This window comes from Dendrobates tinctorius, unplaced genomic scaffold (genome assembly GCF_039654945.1).
Source record: "Dendrobates tinctorius isolate UK_male_01 unplaced genomic scaffold, ASM3965494v1 ptg000312l, whole genome shotgun sequence".
Classification (NCBI taxonomy): domain Eukaryota; kingdom Metazoa; phylum Chordata; class Amphibia; order Anura; family Dendrobatidae; genus Dendrobates; species Dendrobates tinctorius.
Genome location: NW_027361979.1, coordinates 971,301 through 996,036, shown reverse-complemented (window position 1 = coordinate 996,036; position 24,736 = coordinate 971,301). Strand labels below are relative to the sequence as shown.

General features: G+C 44.0%; 1 protein-coding gene across 2 annotated transcripts in view; it reads left to right on the top strand.

The window, feature by feature from the left end:
• Positions 1 to 24,736, top strand: part of LOC141073688 (contactin-associated protein-like 5) — a 960,637-nt gene that overhangs the window by 491,274 nt on the left and 444,627 nt on the right. For both annotated transcript variants that reach the window (XM_073561036.1, XM_073561037.1), the window contains exon 9: positions 18,961 to 19,110. In XM_073561036.1, the coding sequence (XP_073417137.1) occupies positions 18,961 to 19,110 (150 nt within the window). The remainder of the gene's footprint in view (positions 1 to 18,960; positions 19,111 to 24,736) is intronic.

The following is a 24,736-nucleotide window of genomic DNA, read 5'->3' as shown; positions in this document are numbered from 1 at the left end:
TGGAAGCACACTAATATAGGAGCAAAAATCTGGCTAAATTTGCTGCAAAAAAAGGACTATGTATGAGGCAGTGATGCACGCTGAGCGGACTACAGCTAGCGGTGGCTGTAGAACACACTGCAACGTGAGCTGCACTCACACACAGAGAGACCTATCAGACAGCCAAAAACAGTGCAGAGAAATGGGCTATAGCACTGAAAGGCTGCTGAAAGGCTCCGCTGTCCACTCCTTTAGTGTTTGCAACCAACGTATATGGATACGTATGGAAGCACACTATAGAGGTGAAAAAAAAAGCAGCAATAAAAGAAAAATGTGTATGAGGCAGAGACACACGCTGGCCGGCCTTCAAACAGACGTGCCTGCAGGACACACTACACAGCGTGGGTCTGCACTCACACAGCCCTTGCAGACAGCTGTGAAAACAGCGCTGCTAGGGAAAAGCAAGCTACAGTGGTGGTTTATGTAGCCTGGATGAAGCACAATATTGTTTTTAGAATCGCTATTTCTAACTGTCCCTCACAGTCTTCAACAGCAGCCTGTCCCTAACTGAATTCACAGCAGAGTGACCAGAAATGGCGGTTGCAGCGCTTTTTATAGTGCATCATGACATCATTTCAGCAGCCAATCACAGCCAAGCCAGTAGTTAACATGCCTACATGCCTAACAGGATATGCCCACACTTCTGAGGATCCCCATTGGCTGAATCAAATCGAGCGGGCTCCTAGCATTATGGGAACTTCCGATTCCGGTATTCGATATGAAAAAAGTATCGGAACTAAGTATCGGAATTCCGATACAGCTAATATCGGCCGATACCCGATACTTGCGGTATCGGAATGCTCAACACTAGTGTTGAGCGATACCTTCCGATATCGGGAAATATCGGATCAGATTGGATCGGACCGATACCCCAAAAATATCGGGTATCGCCGACTCCGATACCGGAAACCAATGCAAGTCAATGGGACACAAATATCGGAATGAAAATAAACCCATTCTTTCCCTGCACATCCAGTTCGGGAGGGGGGAAGAGTGTGGGCGGTGCGTGGGCGGAGACTGTGCGTGTCTGTGTGTGCGGGCGGGGTCTGTGCAGGCCTCTCGGAGGTCTGTGCGGGCCTGGCGGGGGTCTGTGTGGGCTGCCGGGGGTCTGTGCGGGCCTGCCGGGGGTCTGTGCGGGCTGCCGGGGGTCTGTGCGGGCCTGCCGGGGGGTCTGTGCGGGCTGCTGGGGGTCTGTGCGGGCCTGCCAGGGGTCTGTGCGGGCCTCTCGGGGGTCTTTGTGTCTGTGTTCAGGCATCTTCCGATGGGACTACAAGTCCCATCGGGCTATGCATGCTACACTGACAGTGATTGACACATTAGCCAATGATGGGTCAGTAGTAGTCCCATCATCCGGCTAATGTGTTTAATGTAAAAAAAAAAAACCACAAACATACATACTACATACATACTACATACAACATACTACATGCATACTACATACATACATACTACATACATACTACATACATACATACTACATACATACCATACATACTACATACAATACATTCATACAATACATACATATAGACATACAGTACATATAACATAGAGTACATACTCACCATCACTTGTCACTTTGATCCCCGAAGCCAGTGTCATCTGTAAAAAATATTAAAATAACAAACAACCAATATACTCCCTGATCCGCAGAAATCCACAAGTGTCCCACGACGATCTCCCGTGGAGAACAGCAGCATCAGCTGTTGTGACCTCTCTCTAGGGGCTCCAGGAATACAATGACGGGAGGAAGGTATCCTTCCGCACTGTATTCCTCCGCCACTGTAAAAAAATAGTCCCTAGTCTCACTTTTGGCATTGCTGTGTGAGAAAGTTCCCATGCAGCTTTTGCCATAAAGTGAGACCAGTGAACTATAGTAACCTCTCAGTGATGCACTGCAGGAGCCATTGTCTCCTGTCAGTGTGTCACTGAAGGTCCTATAGATGTCACTGTTCTATAGGGGAGATCGTCGTGGGACACTCGTGGATTTCTACGGATCAGGGAGTATATTGGTTGTTTGTTATTTCAATATTTTTTACAGATGACACTGGCTTCGGGGATCAAAGTGACAAGTGATGGTGAGTATGTACTCTATGTTATATGTACTGTATGTCTATATGTATGTATTGTATGAATGTATTGTATGTAGTATGTATGTAGTATGTATGTTGTATGTAGTATGTTGTATGTATGTAGTATGTATGTAGTATGTATGTTTGTGGGTTTTTTTTACATTCAACACAATAGCCGGATGATGGGACTACTACTGTCCCATCATTGACTAATGTGTCAATCACTGTCATTGTAGTAGGCATAGCCCGATGGGACTTGTAGTCCCATCGGAAGATGCCTGGACACAGACACAAAGACCCCTGAGAGGTCCGCACAGACCCCCGGCAGCCCACACAGACCCCCGGCAGCCCGCACAGACCCCGGCAGCCCGCACAGACCCCCGGCAGCCCGCACAGACCCCTGGCAGGCCCGTGGAGACCCCCGGCAGCCCGCACAGACCCCCGGCAGCCCACACAGACCCTCGGCAGGCCCGCACAGACCTCCGGCAGGCCTGCACAGACCCCCCACGTAACGCAGTCTCCGCCCACGCACCGTCCACACTCCATTATAGCGCATCATGATGACATCATTTCAGCATGCTTAACAGGATGTGCCCACACTTCTTAGGATCCTTTACTGGCTCATTGCATTATGGGAACTTCCGATTCCGGTATTCAATATTGTAAAAATATTGGAAATCAGTATCGGAACTCCGATACCGCGAATATCGGCCGATACCCAATATTTGCAGTATTGGAATGCTCAACACTAGCCCCCTACACACAGTATGATGCCGTACAGCTCACCACACAGTAAAACTGTGAGTTCACCGCCGTTCAAATTCACCGCAGTGAAATTCTCCAGGTGACCTGCGGTGAACTCACCAGACTTTTTTTCACTGTGCTAGCGGTAATCTCACCAGAAGGGGGTCACCGCAGTTCATTGGCCCAGTTGGGACCTCCAATGAAGTCACTGCTGCTTACTGATACTGCGCTCGCAGCAGCGCATTCATCAATGGTTTTCAGCCTGGACTGTCGCATCTTGGCACCATACAGGTTGAAAACTATCAATCCCAAGAAATGGATTACAGTGTGGGTCAGAATGACGGACAGGTGAGGGATTTTGTTGTTATTTATTTTTGCTTTATTACATGAGATGAGAGCTTCGGTGGAATAGGCGTTAGGTGAGTATAACTGTGTTTTTATGTTTAAATAAAAAAGGAAAAGTGTGTTTTATTTCAAATAAAAGACTTTATTCTGGTTGTGTCTTTATTTGCCATACAACTATAGATTTAGTGATGGATAGGTGTCTCATAGACGCCTCTCCATTACTAAGCCACGTGCTTGATGTCACCTGACAATGCAAATGTGACATCAACCCCACAAATATGAGCCCCACTTGCCACCGCTACAGGGAAAGTAGGAAGAGCTGGACAAAGCTCCAGAATTGGGCATCTAATAGATGTGCCTCTTTTGGGCGGCTGCACTGCTATTTTTAGGCTGTGGGGGGGCCCTTTACTAAACTTAGAATACCAGCCCTCAGCTGTCTGCTTTAGCAACGCTAGTTGTCAAAAATGAGGAGGGTTCATGCCATTTTTCAAAATGATTTATTTAACCCCTTAACCCCCAAGGATGGTTTGCACGTTCATGACCGGGCCAATTTTTACAATTCTGACCACTGTCCCTTTATGAGGTAATAACTCTGAAACGCTTCCATGGATCCAGGTGATTCTGACAATGTTTTGTCATGACATATTGTACTTCATGTTAGTGGTAAAATTTCATTAAAATAACTTGCATTTATTTGTGAAAAAAATGGAAATTTGGCGAAATTTTTGAAAATTTTGCAATTTTCCAACTTTTAATTTTTATGCCCTTAAATCACAGAGATACGGCACACAAAAAACTTAATAAGTAAGTAACATTTCCCACATGTTTACTTTACATCAGCACAATTTTGGAACCAAAATTTTTTTTTGTTAGGAAGTTATAAGGTTTTAAAAGTTGACCAGCGATTTCTCATTTTTGCAACACCATTTTATTTTTATGGACCACATCACATTTGAAGCCATTTTGAGGGGTCTATATGATAGAAAATACCCAAAAGTGACACCATTCTAAAAACTGCACCCCTTAAGGTGCTCAAAACCACATTCAAGAAGTTTATTAACCCTTCAGGTGCTTCACAGGAATTTTTTGAATATTAAAAAAAAAATGAACATTTAACTTTTTTTCACAAAAAAAATACTTCTGTGACCGCCCCTGACACATAGTGCCGGGTGTCAGCTGTGATAATCAGCTGACACCCGGCCGCGATCAGCGTGAGTGCCGCTGATCGCTGTGACGTACTATCCCGTCCCTGGGAATTAAGTCCCAGGGCACATGGACGGGATAGTACGTCACATGGCAGAAAGGGGTTAAATAATTTAAAAAATGGCGTGGTCAGTCACTCATCTTTTCTTGATAACCATCATTGCTAACGCTGACAGCTGAGTGTTCCAGCCCTCAGCTGATAGTTTTGCCTGGCTGGTTATGAACATTTTTTTAATTATTTATTCAGAGCGTTGGCACTGACTGATAAATACTTAAGCTGCCCCTGTTCTCTGTTATTAGAGGCACCATAGGCTGTTGGGAGCAGTAGTCCCATCAGCCGACCACAGTGACTGGAGGTAAATTTTTTACCTTCGATCACAGCCGCAAGCTCACGCTTTCATTTGACAGCGAGGGAACTGCAGCTGTCTGACCGGTGGTAATGATTTTACCACAGATCAGAAGCAGTGTTTGCAGCACTGTCATGCACATGACAGTGTGACAAACACCCAGTGTTCAGGGGGCTGAACCCGAACAGTAACACGGACTTCACGAGGAAGGATTATATGCATGTAGCATGCATGTAGTATATATGTGGTATGTATGTAGCATGTAGTATGTATGTAGCATGCATGTAGTATATATGTAGTATGTATGTAGCATGTAGTATGTATGTAGCATGCATGTAGTATGTATGTAGTATGTATGTAGCATGTAGCATGTATGTAGCATGCATGTAGTATGTATGTAGTATGTATGTAGCATGTAGTATATATGTGGTATGTATGTAGCATGTAGTATGTATGTAGTATGCATGTAGGATATATATGTAGTATGTATGTAGCATGTAGTATGTATGTAGCATGCATGTAGTATGTATGTAGTATATATGTGGTATGTATGTAGCATGTAGTATGTATGTAGCATGCATGTAGTATGTACAGTATGTAGTATATATGTGGTATGTATGTAGCATGTAGTATGTATGTAGCATGCATGTAGTATGTATGTAGTATGTATGTAGTATGTAGTATGTATGTAGCATGCATGTAGCATGTAGTATGTATGTAGCATGTATGTAGTATGTATGTAGCATGTAGTATGTATGTAGCATGCATGTAGTATATATGTAGTATGTATGTAGCATGTAGTATGTATGTAGCATGTAGTATGTATGTAGCATGCATGTAGTATGTATGTAGTATGTATGTAGCATGTAGTATGTATGTAGCATGCATGTAGTATGTATGTAGCATGTAGTATGTATGTAGCATGCATGTAGTATGTATGTAGTATGTATGTAGCATGTAGTATGTATGTAGTATGTATGTAGTATATATGTAGTATGTATGTAGCATGTAGCATGCATGTAGTATGTATGTAGTATGTATGTAGCATGTAGTATGTATGTAGCATGCATGTAGTATGTATGTAGTATGTATGTAGCATGTAGTATGTATGTAGCATGCATGTAGTATATATGTGGTATGTATGTAGCATGTAGTATGTATGTAGCATGTATGTAGTATGTATGTAGTATATATATTTTTTTTTTTTAAACATTTAACACATTAGCCGGATGATGGGACTACTACTGTCCTATCATTGGCTAGTGTGTCAATCACTGTCATGGTAGCAGGCATCGCCAGATGGGACTTGTAGTCCCATCGGACGATGCCTGCACAGACCCCCGGACATCAGCACAGCCCCCCGGCAGGCCGGTACAGACCCCCACAGAGTGCACAGACCACCGGCAGGCCGGCACAGCCCCCCGGCAGGCCGGTACAGACCCCGGGCAGTCCACACAGCCCCCCGGCAGGCCGGCACAGCCCCCCGGCAGGCCGGCAGAGACCCCCGGAAGGCCCGAAATGACGGCGCATCATGATGCGCACACACCGCGCATCATGATGACGTCATTTCGGCTGTCAATCAACTTTGAACTTCCGATTCCGATGCCCGATATTGAAAAAATATCGGATGTCGGTATTGGAATTCCGATACAGCAAGTATCGGCCGATACCCGATACTTGCGGTATCGGAATGCTCAACACTAGTTATGAACCAACCAAATGTACTCCAGACCAAGGCATAATCTGTGGGTGAGCAATATAATACCAATACATTTTTCAGCAAATATTTTGAAGATTTAATACCAACAAAATGGACACAAGAACTTGGAATAGTTGTGAGCAACATAATACAGATACATTTTGAACAAATTTTTTGAAGTTTATACAGGGCAGTGATGTCACCCGATGGCACCAATGGTTGACCCAGGCATTTGGCACACCGAGTCGAGGTCTTAGATGACATGTGCCTGATCATGTTGTTGGTAGTTAGGTTTTCAGTGGTAAGGTCCCTGCTGATCTAAGCATGGCACATATTGCGATTGACCATTTTGTTTGTCTCAGAACTCTTTTAAAAAAAATCCCAGCTGGGGAACACCTAACTCTTTGATGGAGAAATTCAGGACTGTTGGTGCTCTGCGGAACATTTGACAGTTTTCTCCCTCTGGCCACCCTACTGCTTCTTCCTGCTGCCAATCTCTCCCCCCCAAAGCTGCTTTTTCTCTGTTTTAGAGATTGCAGAAATATTCACAGACCACATAACACTGTATGGCTGAGAAATGGAACCCTACAAAATTTTTAAAAGCTTTTTCTCAGTTTTAGAGATCACAGAAATGTACTGCAGTGTATGGCTGAAAAATGTAGCCCAGGAAAATGTTTCAAAGACTATTGAGTGTGTTATATAACACAAAAAAGGAACTTAACGCATGCAATACTTGATGGATCAAAATGTATTCAATTTTGCAGCCTCTCAAAAAAAGCTGCAGCTATATAATAATACATACAAATTCCCCTTTTCACAGGAAAGAGCACAACTCAAAGAACATATAGCACAAAAAATCCCACAATTCAATTAAGAAGAGGAGATCAGAGAGTTTTTAAAGCTAAAATCACATATTTTATTTAATCAAGAATAAAATACAAAGTATATACACCTAAACGGCCAGGGGTATGCAAAAACAACATAGTCATACTATCTATGTAAATTAATCATCATTGGTCAACAGTCTATTAAGAAGCTGACATAAAAAGCCAATGCTTCCTGCTGTCATAGACTTGTGAATACGTGCATCAGGAAGCCACGGCGTAACGCGCGTAGGGACGGTAGGCCTGGGCAGCGGTCTTATTTACCACATGTAAGTGCAATTTGACTATGATGTTATATTCATTCATGCCTCCTTTACTAGGGCATTAGTGTGAAGCACTTTGTTTAGTCAGACGGGCGCTTACAATTAGAGCTCTTATCTGTATGCACGTATTCACAAGTCTATGGCAGCAGGAAGCATTGGCTTTTTATGTCAGCTTCTTAATAGACTGTTGACCAATGATGATAAATTTACATAGATAGTCTGACTATGTTGTTTTTGCATATCCCTGGCCGTTTAGGGGTGTATACTTTGTATTTTATTCTTGATTAAATAAAATATGTGATTTTAGCTTTAAAAACTCTGATCTCCTCTTCTTAATTGAATTGTGGGATTTTTTGTGCTATAAGCTAAATAATAATAATAATAATAATGATAATAATAATAATAAATTTTATTTCTATAGTGCCGACATATTCCGCAGCACTTTACATTTCAGAGGGGATTTGTACAGACAATAGACATTACAGCATAACAATAATCACATAGATTATAACAAATACCAAGAGGAATGAGGGCCCTGCTCGCAAGCTTACAGTCTATAAGGAAAGAGGTAGACACGAAAGGTGGGTGGTAACTGTTGCCCTGATTGTATGGACCAGCCATAATGTTAAGTGTGTAACAGTACAGACACAGAGGGCTAATGGATGCATAAAGCATGTGGGAACATGATGCGGGGAACCTGGTTATGGTAAAACTTTTTGCTGTGCCACACAGGGATAGATTAGGTTAATGTGTTGAGGCGATAGGCCAGTCTGAATAAATGCGTTTTCAGGGCACGCTTAAAATTTTGGGGATTGGGGACTAATCGTATTGACCTGGGAAGTGCATTCCAAAGAATTGGCACAGCACGTGTTTAGTCTTGGCGACGGGAGTGGGAGGTTCTGATTATTGAGGATGTTAACCTCAGGTCATCAGTAGAGCGGAGGGCGCGGGTAGGGTGGTATACTGAAACAATGGAGTAGATGTAGGGTGGAGCTGAGCCATGGAGCACTTTGTGGGTGAGGGTAATAAGTTTATACTGAATTCTGGAGTGGATGGGTAGCCAGTGTAATGACTGGCACAAGGTAGAGGCATCGGTGTAACGATTGGTGAGGAATATGATCCTGGCTGCAGCATTCAAGACAGATTGGAGAGGGGAGAGTTTGGTAAGAGGGAGACCGATTAGAAGAGAGTTACAATAGTCGAGACGAGAATGAATAAGAGAAACAGTAAGAGTTTTTGCAGAGTTAAAAGTAAGAAAAGTCGAATTCTAGAGATGTTTTTGAGGTGCAGATGACAAGAGCGAGCCAGTGATCAAATGTGGGGGGCGAAGGAAAGCTCGGAGTCAAGTATGACCCCAAGACAGAGGGCATGTTGCTGGGGAGTAATAGTGGAACCACACACAGAAATGGCAAAGTCAGGTATAGGTACATTAGTAGAGGGAGGAAACACAAGGAGTTCAGTCTTTGACAGGTTCAGTTTCAGATATAGTGAGGACATGATGTTAGACACAGCGTTTAGACAATCGCCGGTGTTTTCTAGAAAGGCTGGCATGATGTCAGGAGAAGAAGCCTATAATTGGGTGTCATCAGCATAGAGATGGTACTGGAAACAAAATCTACTGATTGTTTGACCAATAGGGGCAGTGTACAAGGAGAAGAGGAGGGGGCCTAGAACCTATCCTTGAGGAACCCCAACAGTAAGGGGAAGATGAGAGGAGGAGGAACCAGCAAAAGATACAGTAAAGGAGCGGTCAGAGAGATAGGAGGAGAACCAGGAGAGAATGGTGTCCTTGAGGCAAATGGAACGGAGCATAGTGAGGAGGAGCTGATGATCCACAGTGTCGAATGCTTTAGAGAGATCCAAGAGAATTAGCATGGAGTAATGACCATTTGATTTAGCTGTTAGTAGATCAATAGAGACTTTAGTGAGGGCAGTTTCAGTAGAGTTTAAACAGCGAAAACCGGATTGGAGAGAGTCGAGAAGAGAGTTATCAGAGAGATAGCGGATCTGCCGGGAGTGGACCAGGCGTTCCAGGAGTTTAGAGATGAAGGGAAGATTAGAGACAGGTCTATAGTTAACGGCACAGTTTTGGCCGAGGGATGGTTTTTTAAGTAGTGGATGTATGATGGCATGCTTAAATGAGGAGGGAAAGATACCAGAAGAGAGAGAGAGAGGTTAAATATCTTAGTTAGGTGAGGGGTGACAGCAGGGGAAAGGGACTGGAGGAGATGTGACGGAAATGGGTCAATGGTGCAAGTGATTGGGCAAGAAGATGCAAGGAGCCTGCTTACTTCTTCTTCTGTGACTGGTTCAAAATCAGAGAGTGAGCTATGTTATGAATGGGTCACCGAGGAGGAAAAAATAAACAACAAGCTAAGTCTCAGAAAACCAGAGAAGTTGGTAACTATGCAGATTGCAGATCCCTGAACTTAACCGCACAACTGGCAGCAGTCGTGGAGCATTCCTACTTTAGTCCTAGACGCCTCGTCACAACCGGAGAGCTACATAAGCCTAAAGCAGGAAAAGAGGAAAACTAACTGCCCCAGAGCAGACCCCAAAGGAAAGACAGCCCCCCCCCACATGTATTGACGGTGAAACAAGATGAAATTACAAACAAAGGCAGGAAAATAGGCTGAAATGATGGGGCCTGGCTAACTAAACAGGACAGGAAAGGAAAGACACTGTCTGCAATCTGCCAAAAAAAACCTACAAAAATATTGTCCAACACTTCTGATAACAAAATTAACCCTGAAGTCACTAGACTTCTACACCTATATCAGCACTCTGAAATATTCTGAGACAGAGCAAAAAGAGGCCAATCCAATAAGGGACAAAAAGGAGCTTGGCAAATACTGATACATAGGAGTGGAAATTCAGCATAGCCCCAGCAGGGGCAGGCTGACCACACAAGAAACTGAACTGACCAACAAGTGCAAGTGTGAACAATAGCAAAAAACAAACTTAACTTGAGAAGACTAGAAGAGAGCTGAAGTCCAGGACCTGAGAAGCAGACTGAATCACCAGCACTAGGATAGGGCGTCGGCTGTCTTATATCCAGTGTGATACTCCAGAGATCCAATCGTTATCTTCCTCATCAGATGGCAGATCACTACCACTTAAACCAACCTCACTACCTCCTGTCACCACCAGAGAGAGAACGGGAGGGGAACTTTCAATTGGTGGAGCCGAAAATGAGTTCATAACAGTATGCCCCCTTGAGGAGGGCTCACCGAACCCTCATCCATGCCACCAGGCCGATCAGGATGGGCCCGGTGAAAAGCATGAACCAATTTATTGGCATGAATATCAGAGGCAGAGACCCAAGAATTATCCTCCTTGCCATAACCCTTCCATTTGACCAAATACTGGAGTCTCCGTCTAACCAAACGAGAATTCAATATTTTCTCTATCTCATATTCCACATTGCCTTTAACCAATACAGGATCAGGAGGTGCCGACACAGGAACTACTGGCTCAACAAACCTCTTCAACAGTGACTTGTGAAATACGTTATAGATTTTGAACGTAACTGGAAGAGCCAATCGAAAAGAAACAGGATTAAGAATCTCCAAAATCTTATAAGGTCCAATAAATCTTGGCTTAAATTTTGGAGATGCAACCTTCATAGGAATATTCTTAGATGACAACCAAACCATATCATCCACTTTAAACCGAGGACCAATGGTCCTACGCCGGTTGGAAAAACGCAGGGCCTTTTCCTGAGAGAGTGACAACTTATCCACCACTTGGTCCCATATCTGCTGCATTCTCACAACCACAGTGTCCACACCTGGGCAGGACGAAGATTCCACTTGCCCTGAAAAGATTCGAGGATGAAACCCAAAATTACAGAAAAAGGGTGACATCAGAGTGGCAGAACTAGCTCTATTGTTGAGTGCAAATTCGGCCAAGGGCAAAAATGAGACCAAATCATCTTGATCAGCATATATAAAACATATTAAATAAAACTCCAGGGTCTGATTTGTTCTCTCAGTCTGCCCATTGGTCTGGGGATGAAACGTGGAGGAGAAGGATAACTGAATTCCCAGATTGGAACAAAAGGCTTTCCAGATTCTGGAAACAAACTGGACCCCTCTATCGGACACAATGTTCTCAGGAATCCCGTGTAACCGAACCACCTGTTGTAAAAACAAGGGCACCAACTCAGCGGAAGATGGCAACTTTGGGAATGGTACAAGATGGACCATCTTCGAAAATCTATCACAAATCACCCAGATAACAGTCATTCTCTGAGAGACAGGAAGATCAGAAATAAAATCCATTGAGATATGGGTCCATGGCCTCTTGGGCACAGGCAGGGGCATCAGCAACCCACTACAAAGGGTTTAGACCGAGAACAAGTCCCACAGGACTGTACAAAATTCCTGACATCACGAGATAAGGCAGGCCACCAAAAGGACCGACTCACCAAATCTCTGGTACCAAAAATACCTGGATGACCAGCCAATGCGGAGCAATGGACTTCAGACATCACTCTCTTTCTCCATTGGTCAGGAACATACAATCTTCCCATAGGGCAACGCTCAGGTTTATCCTCCTGAAATTCCTCCAGGGCGCGTCTCAAATCGGGCAAAATGGCGGAAAGAACTACCCCCTCACCTAGGATAGTAGTAGGCTCGGTCACATTAAGAGAATCAGCAAAGAAACTCCTAGAAAGGGCGTCTGCCTTAACATTCTTAGTGCCCAGAAGAAAAGAAACCTCAAAATTAAAACGCGTGAAAAACAAGGGCCATCTAGCCTGTCTAGGATTCAAGCGTTTGGCCGACTCCAGATAGATCAGATTCTTGTGATCAGTGAGGACCACAAATTGATGTCTAGCTCCCTCCAACCAATGTCTCCACTCCTCAAATGCCCATTTCATGGCCAACAATTCCCGATTCCCCACGTCATAGTTGCGTTCAGATGGGGAGAACTTTCGAGAAAAGAAGGCACAGGGATTCATCTTAGAAGTCACAGGGTCTTTTTGGGACAAAACAGCTCCTGCACCAATCTCTGAAGCGTCCACCTCCACTTCAAATGGAAGTGAGACATCAGGTTGCCGTAAAACTGGAGCTGAAGTAAATCTCCGCTTAAGCTCCTGAAATGCTGAGACAGCCTCAGGAGACCAATTCAACACATCAGCTCCCTTCTTGGTCAGATCAGTCAGTGGTTTGACAATACTAGAAAAATTACCTATAAATTTATGATAGAAATTAGAAAAACCCAAAAACTTCTGGAGAGTCTTCAAAGAAGTAGGCTGAACCCAATCATAAATGGCCTTTACCTTGGCCGGGTCCATTTCAATAGTCGATGGAGACAAGATAAATCCCAAAAATGAAATCCTCTGTACACCAAAGAGGCACTTCGATCCCTTAACAAACAGGGAATTCTCCTTCAAAATCCGGAACACAGTCCGGACATGTTCCACTTGGGAATCCCAATCACTAGAAAAGACCAAAATATCATCCAGATAGATGATCAAAAACTTATGCATAAAGTCTCGGAAAATATCATTCATAAAGGACTGGAGGACAGAAGGGGCATTAGGGAGCCCAAAAGGCATCACCAGGTACTCAAAATGTCCCTCCGGAGTATTAAACGCCGTCTTCCATTCATCCCGGTGCTTGATGCGAATAAGATTATACGCCCCCTGAGGTCAAGCTTAGTAAACCAGGCACTCTTAACTCTGGAGAATAAATCAGACATCAGAGGTAACGGGTACTGATATTTAACCGTCATCTTGTTAAGGGAACGATAATCAATACACGGTCTTAATGAACCGTCTTTCTTGGCCACAAAAAAAACAGCGCCTAAAGGTGATGAGGATGGTCTAATATGACCCTTCTCCAACGACTCCTTAATATAGGATCGCATAGCATCATGTTCGGGTACAGATAAGTTGAAAAGCCGACCCTTGGGAAATTTACACTCAGGCATCAACTCAATTGCACAGTCATAACTCCTATGAGGAGGCAAAGACGCAGACTTACTCTCACTATAAACATCAGAGAAATCAGCCAGATAATCAGGAATATCATGAGACTGAGGAGAGGTGGAGAAAACAAGAGTGTCCCTAAGAACACACTGACAACCCCAACGCACCACAGACACAGATTTCTAATCCAAAACTGGGTTATGAGTTTGCAACCAGGGGAACCCCAGAACAATAGTATCATGCAAATTATGCAGCACCAAAAATTTACACTTTTCTTGGTGGTCTGGGGCAACTCGCATTATCACTTGGGTCCAAAACTGAGGTATACTCTCCGCCAAAGGAGTGGCATCAATACCCCTCAAAGGAATAGGCGTCTGCAGAGGCGTCATGGAAAAACCACAACGTTTAGCAAAGTCCAAATCCATCAGATTCAGAGCTGCTCCTGAATCCACAAAAGCCTTAGTGGAAAATGTGGACTAGGAGCAGATCAGAGTAATTGCCAAAAGGAACTTAGGTTGTACACTGCCCACAGCAAATGTGTGTGCAAAACGATTTTCTCGTTTAGGGCAGACAGAAATAGTATGAGAGGCGTCTCCACAGAAAAAACACAGCTTATTACGCCTTCTAAACTCCCGACATTGCGCCCCAGACAAAACCCCATCACATTGCATAGGTTCAGACATTTGTTCAAAAGGTGGCAGCGCCTCCCGTGTAGTTTTACGTTCTCGTAAATGCCGATCAACTTGAATGGCTAATGACATAGAGCCAATCCAGACCAGAGGGAACAGGAAATCCCACCATCATATCTTTTACGGTCTCTGACAAACCTTTCCAAAAGAGAGTTGCCAATGCACTATCATTCCATGTAGTAAGGACTGCCCACTTTTGGAATTTTTGACAGTACAACTCTGCAGGATCCTGACCCTGGTTTAATGCCAACAGGTTTCTCTCAGCTTGATCAACGGCATTAGGTTCATCATACAACAACCCCAAGGCCTGAAAAAATGCATCCACATTAGTCAGAATAGAATTTTCAGGTGTCAGAGAAAAGGCCCAATCTTGGGGATTGCGCGCAGCAAGGAGATGACAATTTTAACCTGCTGCACAGAGCTCCCCGATGAGTTAGGCTTCAAAGCAAGAAATAATTTACAATTATTCTTAAAATTCAGAAATTTAGACCGATCCCCAGAAAACACATCAGGAGTAGGAATCTTGGGTTCAGCAGCATGTGACTGAATAAGGTTAGGGGAAATTCCCTGTACTTCAGCAGCAAGCTGCTCCACACGATCAGACAGTTGCTTAATCTCTATGAGGAAAAAAAAAATCCTCCTATGGCCCCAGAGAAAAAGAGGAAAAAATACATAAAAAAAAAATTCTGACACTTTTTTTTTCTTTTTAACAATTCCTTCCTGCTTTTGAGTACCCTAGAATCTGCGGTATGGCTGGTGATTCTGTTATGAATGGGTCACCGAGGAGGAAAAAATAAACAACAAGCTAAGTCTCAGAAAACCAGAGAAGTTGGTAACTATGCAGATTGCAGATCCCTGAACTTAACAGCACAACTAGCAGCAGTCGTGGAGCGTTCCTACGTTAGTCCGAGACGCCTCGTCACAACCGGAGAGCTACATAAGCCTAAAGCAAGAAAAGAGGAAAACTAACTGCCCCAGAACAGACCCCAAAAGAAAGACAGCCCCCCACATGTATTGACGGTGAAACAAGATGAAATTACAAACAAAGGCAGGAAAATAGGCTGAGCAAACGATGGGGCCGGGTTAACTAAACAGGACAGGAAAGGAAAGACACTGTCTGCAATCTGCCAAAAAAAACCTACAAAAATATTGTCCAACACTTCTGATAACAAAATTAACCCTGAAGTCACTAGACTTCTACACCTATATCAGCACTCTGAAATATTCTGAGACAGAGCAAAAAGAGGCCAATCCAATAAGGGACAAAAAGCAGCTTGGCAAATACTGATACATAGGAGTGGAAATTCAGCATAGCCCCAGCAGGGGCAGGCTGACCACACAAGAAACTGAACTGACCAACAAGCGCAAGTGTGAACAATAGCAAAAAACAAACTTAACTTGAGAAGACAGGAAGAGAGCTGAATTCCAGGACCTGAGAAGCAGACTGAATCACCAGCACTAGGATAGGGCGTCGGCTGTCTTATATCCAGTCTGATACTCCAGAGATCCAATCGTTATCTTCCTCATCAGGTGGCAGATCACTACCACTTAAACCAACCTCACTACCTCCTGTCACCACCAGAGGGAGAACGTGAGGGGAACTCTCAACTGGTGGAGCCAAAAATGAGTTCTTAACAGAGCTAGATGCAGTGGGGGAGGGAGGATAGTGCATGGTATGAGGTGATTGGGAGATAATTTCCTGTTGAATCTGGTCAATTTTTTCTTTGAAGTAATTGGCCAGATCGTCAGCTCGGAGCTCCGAGGTTGAGGCCTGTACTCTTGAGTTGAGTAGAGAATGAAAAGTGTCAAAGAGACGTTTCGGGTTATTGGACAGTGAAGTGATGAGGGTGTTGATATAGGTTTCTTTGGAGAGGTGAAGGGCAGTGTTGTATGTTCGAAGCATAAACTTATAATGGATGAAATCTTCACGTAGATTGGATTTTCTCCATAGACGTTCGGCGCACCTGGAACACCGCTGCAGTAAACGTGTTTGCAGGGTGTGCCAGGGTTGTCGCCGTCTGTGTTGTGGTGTTCTATTTATAGGGGATGCAAATTCTTCCAGGGCACTTTTAAGTGTTTCATTGTAATGCTTCAATGCAGAATCAGGACATGAGAGGGAGGAGATAGGGGCCAATGAAGACTGCAAGTTCTTCATAAGTTTCTGGGTGTTAATGGCCTGTATGTTTCTATAAATATGGACAGTGGGGGTGACCTGAGCAGCCTGGCAATTCTTGATAGAGAATGAAAGAAGATTGTGGTCAGAGAGCGGGAGAGGGGAGTTTGCAAAATCATCCACTGCACAAAGCCGAGAGAAGACCAAGTCGAGGGAGTTTCCGTCTTCATGCGTTGGAGAATTAGTAAGCTGTGAAAGGCCAAATGAGGAGGTTATATATATATATTTGCCAATGGACTGCACAGGCCTAATCCCTGTCTACAGACTGGATTCTGTCACTCTTCCTGCTCCTGTCACTCTCTCTGCCTCCCTAGGCTAAATGCAGAGTGTATGAGATACAAACAGCAAAGCAAACTATCTATATCCATATCTATCTATCAAATTATCTATCTATCCAATATCTATCTATCTATCTGTTCATATTCCTGTCTACTTAGGTTTTATGAATTTATATACAGAATCTCTGGCTGGGTTAACATTGCTATTTGCAACTCACATAATTCAACTCCATATAGCAAGGGTTTTAAATGACCCAGAAGAAACACTCAGTTGATAATTGCTATAATTTTAAAGTAAACAGAAATGAGCTGATATTTATTGTATATATGAGCTGATATATATTGTATATACTGTATGCTGGCCTTGTGTACATACTGTATATACAGACCCGGCAAAAATTAAGAGACCACTTCCAAATGTTCAGTTTGTCTGATTTTTCTCTTTATAGATATATTTTTGAGTAAAATGTAAATTGGTCTTTTAGTCTATAAACTTCTGACAAAATGTCTCCGAATTTCCAAGCAATAATTTTCTTTTCTGAAAAGGAGAAATGGTGAAAATTAAAAAAAAAGCCCAGTGCTTTCAGACCTCAAATAATGCAAAGAAAACAAGTTCATAATCATTTAGAAACAACAACACTAATGTTTTAACTCAGGAAGAGAAATCAATATTTTGTGGAATAACCATGATGTTTAATCACAGCTTTCATGTGTCTTGGCATGGTTTTCTTTCACACTGTTTCTGGCGCAAAAATGTAAGCAGTTCTTCCTTGTTTGATGGCTGGTGACTGTCCATCATTCTCTTAATTACATTCCAGAGGTTTTCAATGGGGTTCAGGTCTGGAGAATGGGTTGCCCATGACATGGATTTGATGTGGTGGTCTCTTAATTTTTGCCAGAGCTGTATGTTGGTTTTGTGTGCATACTGTATATATGCGGGCTTTGTGATCATTCTCTATTCATACTGTATATGTGTTGTATGTGGCCCTATTGGTGTTAGTCTTGTTTCAATAGAAGTTGACAGTGATGATTGACTTCCCATTGTCAGGAAAATATCAATGCTGAAAAAAAAATCTATGTAAATTGCATTTTTGATGTTTTCTAAATTGTAACTTATGAATCCAGACTTAAAGTTTTTTTTATTATTAAGCAATGCTAAAATTGCATAGTGATCGTAAAAATAAATAACTTTGTAATTTAGTTTTATATCATACAGCTTGTTGCCTAGTTTCCCGACCAGCCTGCAATCTCAGAGTGTCCGGTTAACTAGGAACTATGCTTTACAGTCTGATCACATTCCTCTGGGGCTGGAGGAATTTCTGGATCAGACCAGCCTTAGTCCCCCTGTGCTACTTCTACTGTACTGTAGAGCGCTCTGGTTGGGCCAGAAGCAAGGCTAAGGCTAATGGCCCAAATTTTCAGCCTACCTTAGCATACCACCCTCTACAAAGCAGGAAGCCAAGGGCCAGGAGATGAGAACAGCACTTTAAGTGGTTCCCTGACAGATTGTAAGGTGCTCTGTTACTTTGATGCCAATTATGAGTAGTCTGTATTTGAACCCAGCAGCAATCATCCAATCTGCCTACAGCACCGCCACAGGAAAACTGAAGCATTACACTGTTCTCACTGATGTCCATGTACTTCAGGAATGTGCCTGGTTCTTTAAAATAAAATATGATCTCTGCAAATTATTGATTCATTAATGAGGCTCCTGAATGGAGCGCCCCAATCTCATAACTTGGAATTCCTGAAAGGACTTGTCCACTACAAACCTTTCTTAAATACTGTATTCCCCCGGACAAAATAAAAATAACAGATACTGACCTCCCATGCTCCTGGGGTCCCGCATGTGCAGTGCTCACATGTTCACCAGCTTGGGAGGAGAGTATCTATTATTGTTATTTTTCTAAGTGGAATAAGGTATTTAAGAAGGAATTGTTGAGTTTTGGACAACTGTCCTTTTTAGATGGTGCATGTAAATTATAGAATCATACAGGGAGACAATAGGGAGGAAGGAAACACATGGCTGTTCAAACATCCATTTAGAGTAATAAGAGAGGCTATGGAAGGCTGTGTAGTGGTCCCAGTAGGCAGTGTACAGGCAGCCATTACTGATCTTCTCTGGGATCTTTGTAGGGGAGGGATATGATTTGCTGAAAATTTATTGTCGTTAAGTATTTGCAGCACAGTGAAATGTGAAGTTGCATCTTCTGGATATATATGCCACCTGCCTATATTTTATTCAGAGCTAATAAAACCTTCAAGAGTAACCTATTATTCATTTTCTAGGCAGTGGTTTGAATGACGGCTTATGGCACTCAGTTACTATTAATGCAAGAAGACATCGCATCTCACTAACCCTGGATAATGGGGCAGCTTCATCCATCCATGCCACTCTCCCAGTACAGATCTCCACGGGGCACCAGTATTACTTTGGAGGTGAGATGTTCGGTTATGAAAGGAATAAATTATAACTCCAACTTTCCTCTCATCAGCAATTTTTTCTCCTTCTATCTTAAGTCTATAGATAGGCAGATAGACAGACAGATAATAGATAGATTGATAGATAGATAGATAGATAGATAGATAGATAGATAGATAGATAGATAGATAGAGAGATTACTGAGCTCTGGGATCTAACGCTCTGATTTGTAAAGATCAAAACTATAGCAATGCACATATTAAAATAGCTGCCATTTAAAATTATTTTTTATATGTTATAAAAACATAACATGCTGCTGACCAGTGGGAGCCCGGGTCCTGAGAGCCCCAACCGGTTGCTCACACCACTGCTCTAAAGCACTCACTTCTGTAGGCAGCGACGCTCAGCTCCTACTTGAGCATTCATAGAGCGTGGCGAGCAGTCTTAGAAGGAAATCACTCTGTCAGTTCTCATACTTCAGCTGAGCTTATTACCTGCAGAAGGGAACAGTTCAGTACAAGACATGGATCTCAAATGATTGGCAGAACTGATCCATGTAGAAAGCTTGGTTCTGTTATCGATTTCATACAGTAAGCTTGCTTTTACCATGTCTATATAGAAAGCTTCCTTCTCAATATACTGTATAAGGAAAGTTTAGTTCTGTTTCTGTATCTAGGAAGTAACCTTGGCTCTCTTATCAGATCCACAGTATGTAGTAAGCTTGGTTCTGTTAATGTATCAATGTAGTAAGTGTGGTTCTGTTATTAGACCTATGAAATAAGCTGGACTCTTATATAGTAAGCTTAGTGTTATTAAGTCTACAGTCATGGCCAAAAGTATTGACACCCCTGCAATTCTGTCAGATAATATTCAGTTTCTTCCTGAAAATGATTGCAAACACAAATTCTTTGGTATTATTATCTTCATTTAATTTTTCTTAAATGAAAAAACACAAAAGAGAATGAAGCAAAAAGCAAAACATTGATCATTTTACACAAAACTCCAAAAATGGGCCGGACAAAAGTATTGGCACCCTCAGCCTAATACTTGGTTGCACAACCTTTAGCCAAAATAACTGCGACCAACCGCTTCCGGTAACCATCAATGAGTTTCTTACAATGCTCTGCTGGAATTTTCGACCATTCTTCTTTGGCAAACTACTCCAGGTCCCTGATATTTGAAGGGTGCCTTCTCCAAACTGCCATTTTTAGATCTCGTCACAGGTGTTCTATGGGATTCAGGTCTGGACTCATTGCTGGCCACCTTAGATGTCTCCAGTGCTTTCTCTCAAACCATTTTCTAGTGCTTTTTGAAGTGTGTTTTGGGTCATTGTCCTGCTGGAAAACCCATGACCTCTGAGGGAGACCCAGCTTTCTCACACTGGGCCCTACATTATGCTGCAAAATTTGTTGGTAGTCTTCAGACTTCATAATGCCATGCACACGGTCAAGCAGTCCAGTGCCAGAGGCAGCAAAGCAACCCCAAAACATCAGGGAACCTCCGCCATGTTTGACTGTAGGGACCCTGTACTTTTCTTTGAATGCCTCTTTTTTCTCCTGTAAACTCTATGTTGATGCTTTTGCCCTAAAAGCTCTACTTTTGTCTCATCTGACCAGAGAAAATTCTTCCAAAATGTTTTAGGCTTTTTCAGGTAAGTTTTGGCAAACTCCAGCCTGGCTTTTTTATGTCTCGGGGTAAGAAGTGGAGTCTTCCTGGGTCTCCTACCATACAGTCCCTTTTCATTCAGATGCCGACGGATTGTACGGGTTGACACCGTTGTACCCTCGGACTGCAGGGCAGCTTGAACTTGTTTGGATGTTAGTGGCGGTTCTTTATCCAACATCCGCACAATCTTGCGTTGAAATCTCTTGTCAATTTTTCTTTTCCGGCCACATCTAGGGAGGTTAGCCACAGTGCCATGGGCTTTAAACTTCTTGATGACACTGTGCACGGTAGACACAGGAACATTCAGGTCTTTGGAGATGGACTTGTAGCCTTGAAATTGCTTATGCTTCCTCACAATTTGGTTTCTCAAGTTCTCAGACAGTTCTTTGGTCTTCTTTCTTTTCTCCATGCTCAATGTGGTACACACAAGGACACAGGACAGAGGTTGAGTCAACTTTAATCCATGTTAACTGGCTGCAAGTGTGATTTAGTTATTGCCAACACCTGTTAGGTGCCACAGGTAAGTTACAGGTGCTGTTAATTACATAAATTAGAGAAGCATCACATGATTTTTCAAACAGTGCCAATACCTTTGTCCACCCTCTTTGTTATGTTTGGTGTGGAATTATATCCAATTTGGCTTTAGGACAATTCTTTTTGTGTTTTTTCATTTAAGACAAATTAAATGAAGATAATAATACCAAAGAATTTGTGTTTGCAATCATTTTCAGGAAGAAACTGAGTATTATCTGACAGAATTGCAGGGGTGTCAATACTTTTGGCCATGACTGTATGTAATAAGCTGGGTTCTGTTTCTGTATCAGTGTAGTAAGCTTAATCTCCTTTTGGATCTACAGTATGTAGTAAGCTTGGCTCTGCTCTTGGATCTATAGTGTAAGCTTTTTACTCTTACTGGATCTACAGTTGTGCTCAAAAGTTTACATACCCCGTCAGAAATTTTGCTTCCTGACCTTTTTTCAGAGAATATGAATGATAGCACCAAAACTTATTCTCCACTCATGGTTAGTGGTGGGGTGAAGCCATTTATTGTCAAACTACTGTGTTTTCTCTTTTTAAATCATAATGACAATCCAAAGCATCCAAATGACCCTGATCAAAAGTTCACATACCCTGGTGATTTTGGCCTGATAAAATGCACAGAAGTTGACACAAATGGGTTTGAATGGCTACTAAATGTAACATCCTCACCTGTGACCTGTTTGCTTGTAATCAGTGTGTGCGTAAAAGCGGAGTGAGGTATATAAACTTTTGATCAGGGTCATTTGGATGTTTTGGGTTGTCATTGTGATTTAAAAAGAGAAAACACAGTAGTTTGACAATAAATGGCTTCACCCAACTGTAGGGAGGTGGAACTGATGGATAGATCTGCCTGTAGGAAGAGGCAGAGGGGTAGTGCAGTGTAGGTACAAAAGCGGTGAGATAAAGAGAAAGGGGTGCTGTGTTGTAGTTTGACCATTAGAGGTCAGTGGGGAGTGTATGATTTTGACTAACTGCCATTGGTCAAAGAAACTGTCAGGTGATAGTGGGCGTAGCTACCAGGACTGGGAGTATAAGAGGTTGAGGGAAGGTTCTGGAAAGTGCAGTCAGCCAGGGGAGCTCACTAGTAAGGAGGTTCTGCTGTAGAGAGAGACAGTAGAAAGGCTCCACAGAGCTACTGACAGTTGAGATGGTCACGGGGGGTGGCCCAAAGGACAGTAGCCGCAGACGTAGACGTCTGAGGGCAGCAATCGGACGACGTACTTGGAATGGTGAAGCGCTGTGGTGGATAGGCCTAGGGCAGCCACATTGAGAAGAGCCACAAAGGACGCCATGACGATGTAAATAAGAAGTGAAGGTACCTGGGTCTGTGAATAAAAGAAGTGTGAAATTCCTGTGGTGAATTGCTGTGGTCGTCAGTGAGGTGGCCAATAAAGACAGACCTGTTGAATGCAACCCTTGTCTCAGTCTCGTGTCTGTCGGCAGCAAGAAGTGGGTCACCCCCCATCCCTGTTGATTACACTCTCTCACCTATCCTACATGTGGCGCAGTCGGCAGGATAATTGCCGCAAATACAACACCATCAGCGACAAGCCTGCCACCAAGTAACAAAGGCCACCCAGCTGTGCGGGGTGAAGAATTTTATTTTTTTTTTTCTTTCTCCTGTGGATTACAAATTGGGGCTGTGCTTCGGATTGCTGGCTGTCAATAAGTGAAACCGGAGCAGAGGAGTGTTCTGTTAAAAATGGCTGTGGCATTACAGTGTCAGGAAGAGACACAGGAGTTTGCAGCCGTAATGGAAAATGTAAGACTATGTCATATCCGCCCCTGGGGGGAGTGGCCTACAACAGGAGACAGCCGCCCTCCCATGCTGGACCTTGGAAAATGGGTGGAGAGGCCGACCAATACCCCACCCCCGAGCGGGAGTGGCCCTGGTGAAGAGACTGGGTGTAGCTGTTTGGCGCCATTGAGCTACGGGTACTCGGGCGATATGCGATGCTGCAGTTGCCATGGCCTCGGACGCCTGGAGTGGAAATGGCATCAGGAGGTTGAAACCCGCCAGGAGACCTGCCCCTGGGAGCCATTCTCGGTACCCCATCCCCTGTTGTAACAGCCGTTGGAAGAAGCTGCACAAGTACCTTCCGCGGAGGCATCGGGCCTGGAGGCCGGCCCTGCCGGACGGCAGGGTGAAGATCCATGGCTATTGGAGGAGCTGCGGGAAAGCCTGCTGGGAGCCGCGATGCTGGGGAAGGTGAGCGTTCCCCCGGCACAGCCGATGGCATCGCAAGCAGATCCCGCCCCCATGCCTAGAGCACAAGACAGGCCCCCGGACCCTGACGCTGGTCCTCGACCTCCCCGGCCGACCTCCCACTCTCCAGTGATGGCCCTGGATGACTTCACAGCTCTTGATAACCATCCCGATTTGTCCCGCCCGGCGGCGCCGGTGCGGAGCCGACCTGCGGCTGTCCCTGCCGTGATCTGTCTTCCGGACGTGGCCTGTTCATCGGAGCCTGCTGTCACTTCAGGCCCGCCGCAGGTCACTGTTGCCTATTTACCTGTACCCGTGGCCACCGCTGTTCCATCCGTGGCCATGGCTGCGGCCTTCTCACCGGAGCCCACGGCAACCTTGATCCCAGCTGCAGCCGACTCCACAGCCTACCCGATGACACCTGTGGCCATTTCTGCCCAGTCCGCTACTCCGGTTTCGGCCTGCTCCCCAATATCTGCAACCGTCCCTGCTCCAATCTCGGTTGCGACCCGCTCACCAGACTCTGCGGCCTATACCGGACCCTCGGCTTGGGTTGCGGAGATCATTGAAAAGAAGAATTTCTAAGGAACGGGAGGTGTGGGCATTACTCCACAAGAAGGGGGAGGCTGCCATATCTGTTCCTTGGTCATATGGGCGGCTGGTATATATGGACACCGGCAAGGGCTACGGTTTTATTAGAGATCTCACCACCGGCTATAAAATTTATTTAAACGTGGCCTCCATCAAGCACGGCCGGGTTCCGCGGGAGGGAGGCCTAGTCTCCTATTACAAGGAATATTGCCCCCGCGGTTACTATGCGGTGGTCGTCATCGCCTACCCAGAGGGGTACAAGCCCCCATAAAGAGACGAGGACTCCTGGGTCTCGAGCATCAGGAACACTTGAGGCCCAGGGATACTACAAGCATCCCAGAGACCCCACGACTGTGGAGTCTCCTGTTTGGCGAAACATCGGGCGCCAGGAGGTGGCCCGAAGCACCTATTACAATGGACTGCCGGGACTGCCGTGCACAGTTGCACAATAAGGGGACTGTTCCGCGTCCCCATGGGAAAGGAGATCCTTCTCCTGGTGCAGTGGGGATGCCTAAAGGGAGTGTTTTTCTCAAAGCAAGGGGGAGCACCCTGTCCTCATTTGGTTAATATTTTTTAAAGATTGAATTGTTTTTGGCTAAAAAAAAAAGTTAAAGGCTAAAAAAAAATGTTTTGATAAAAAT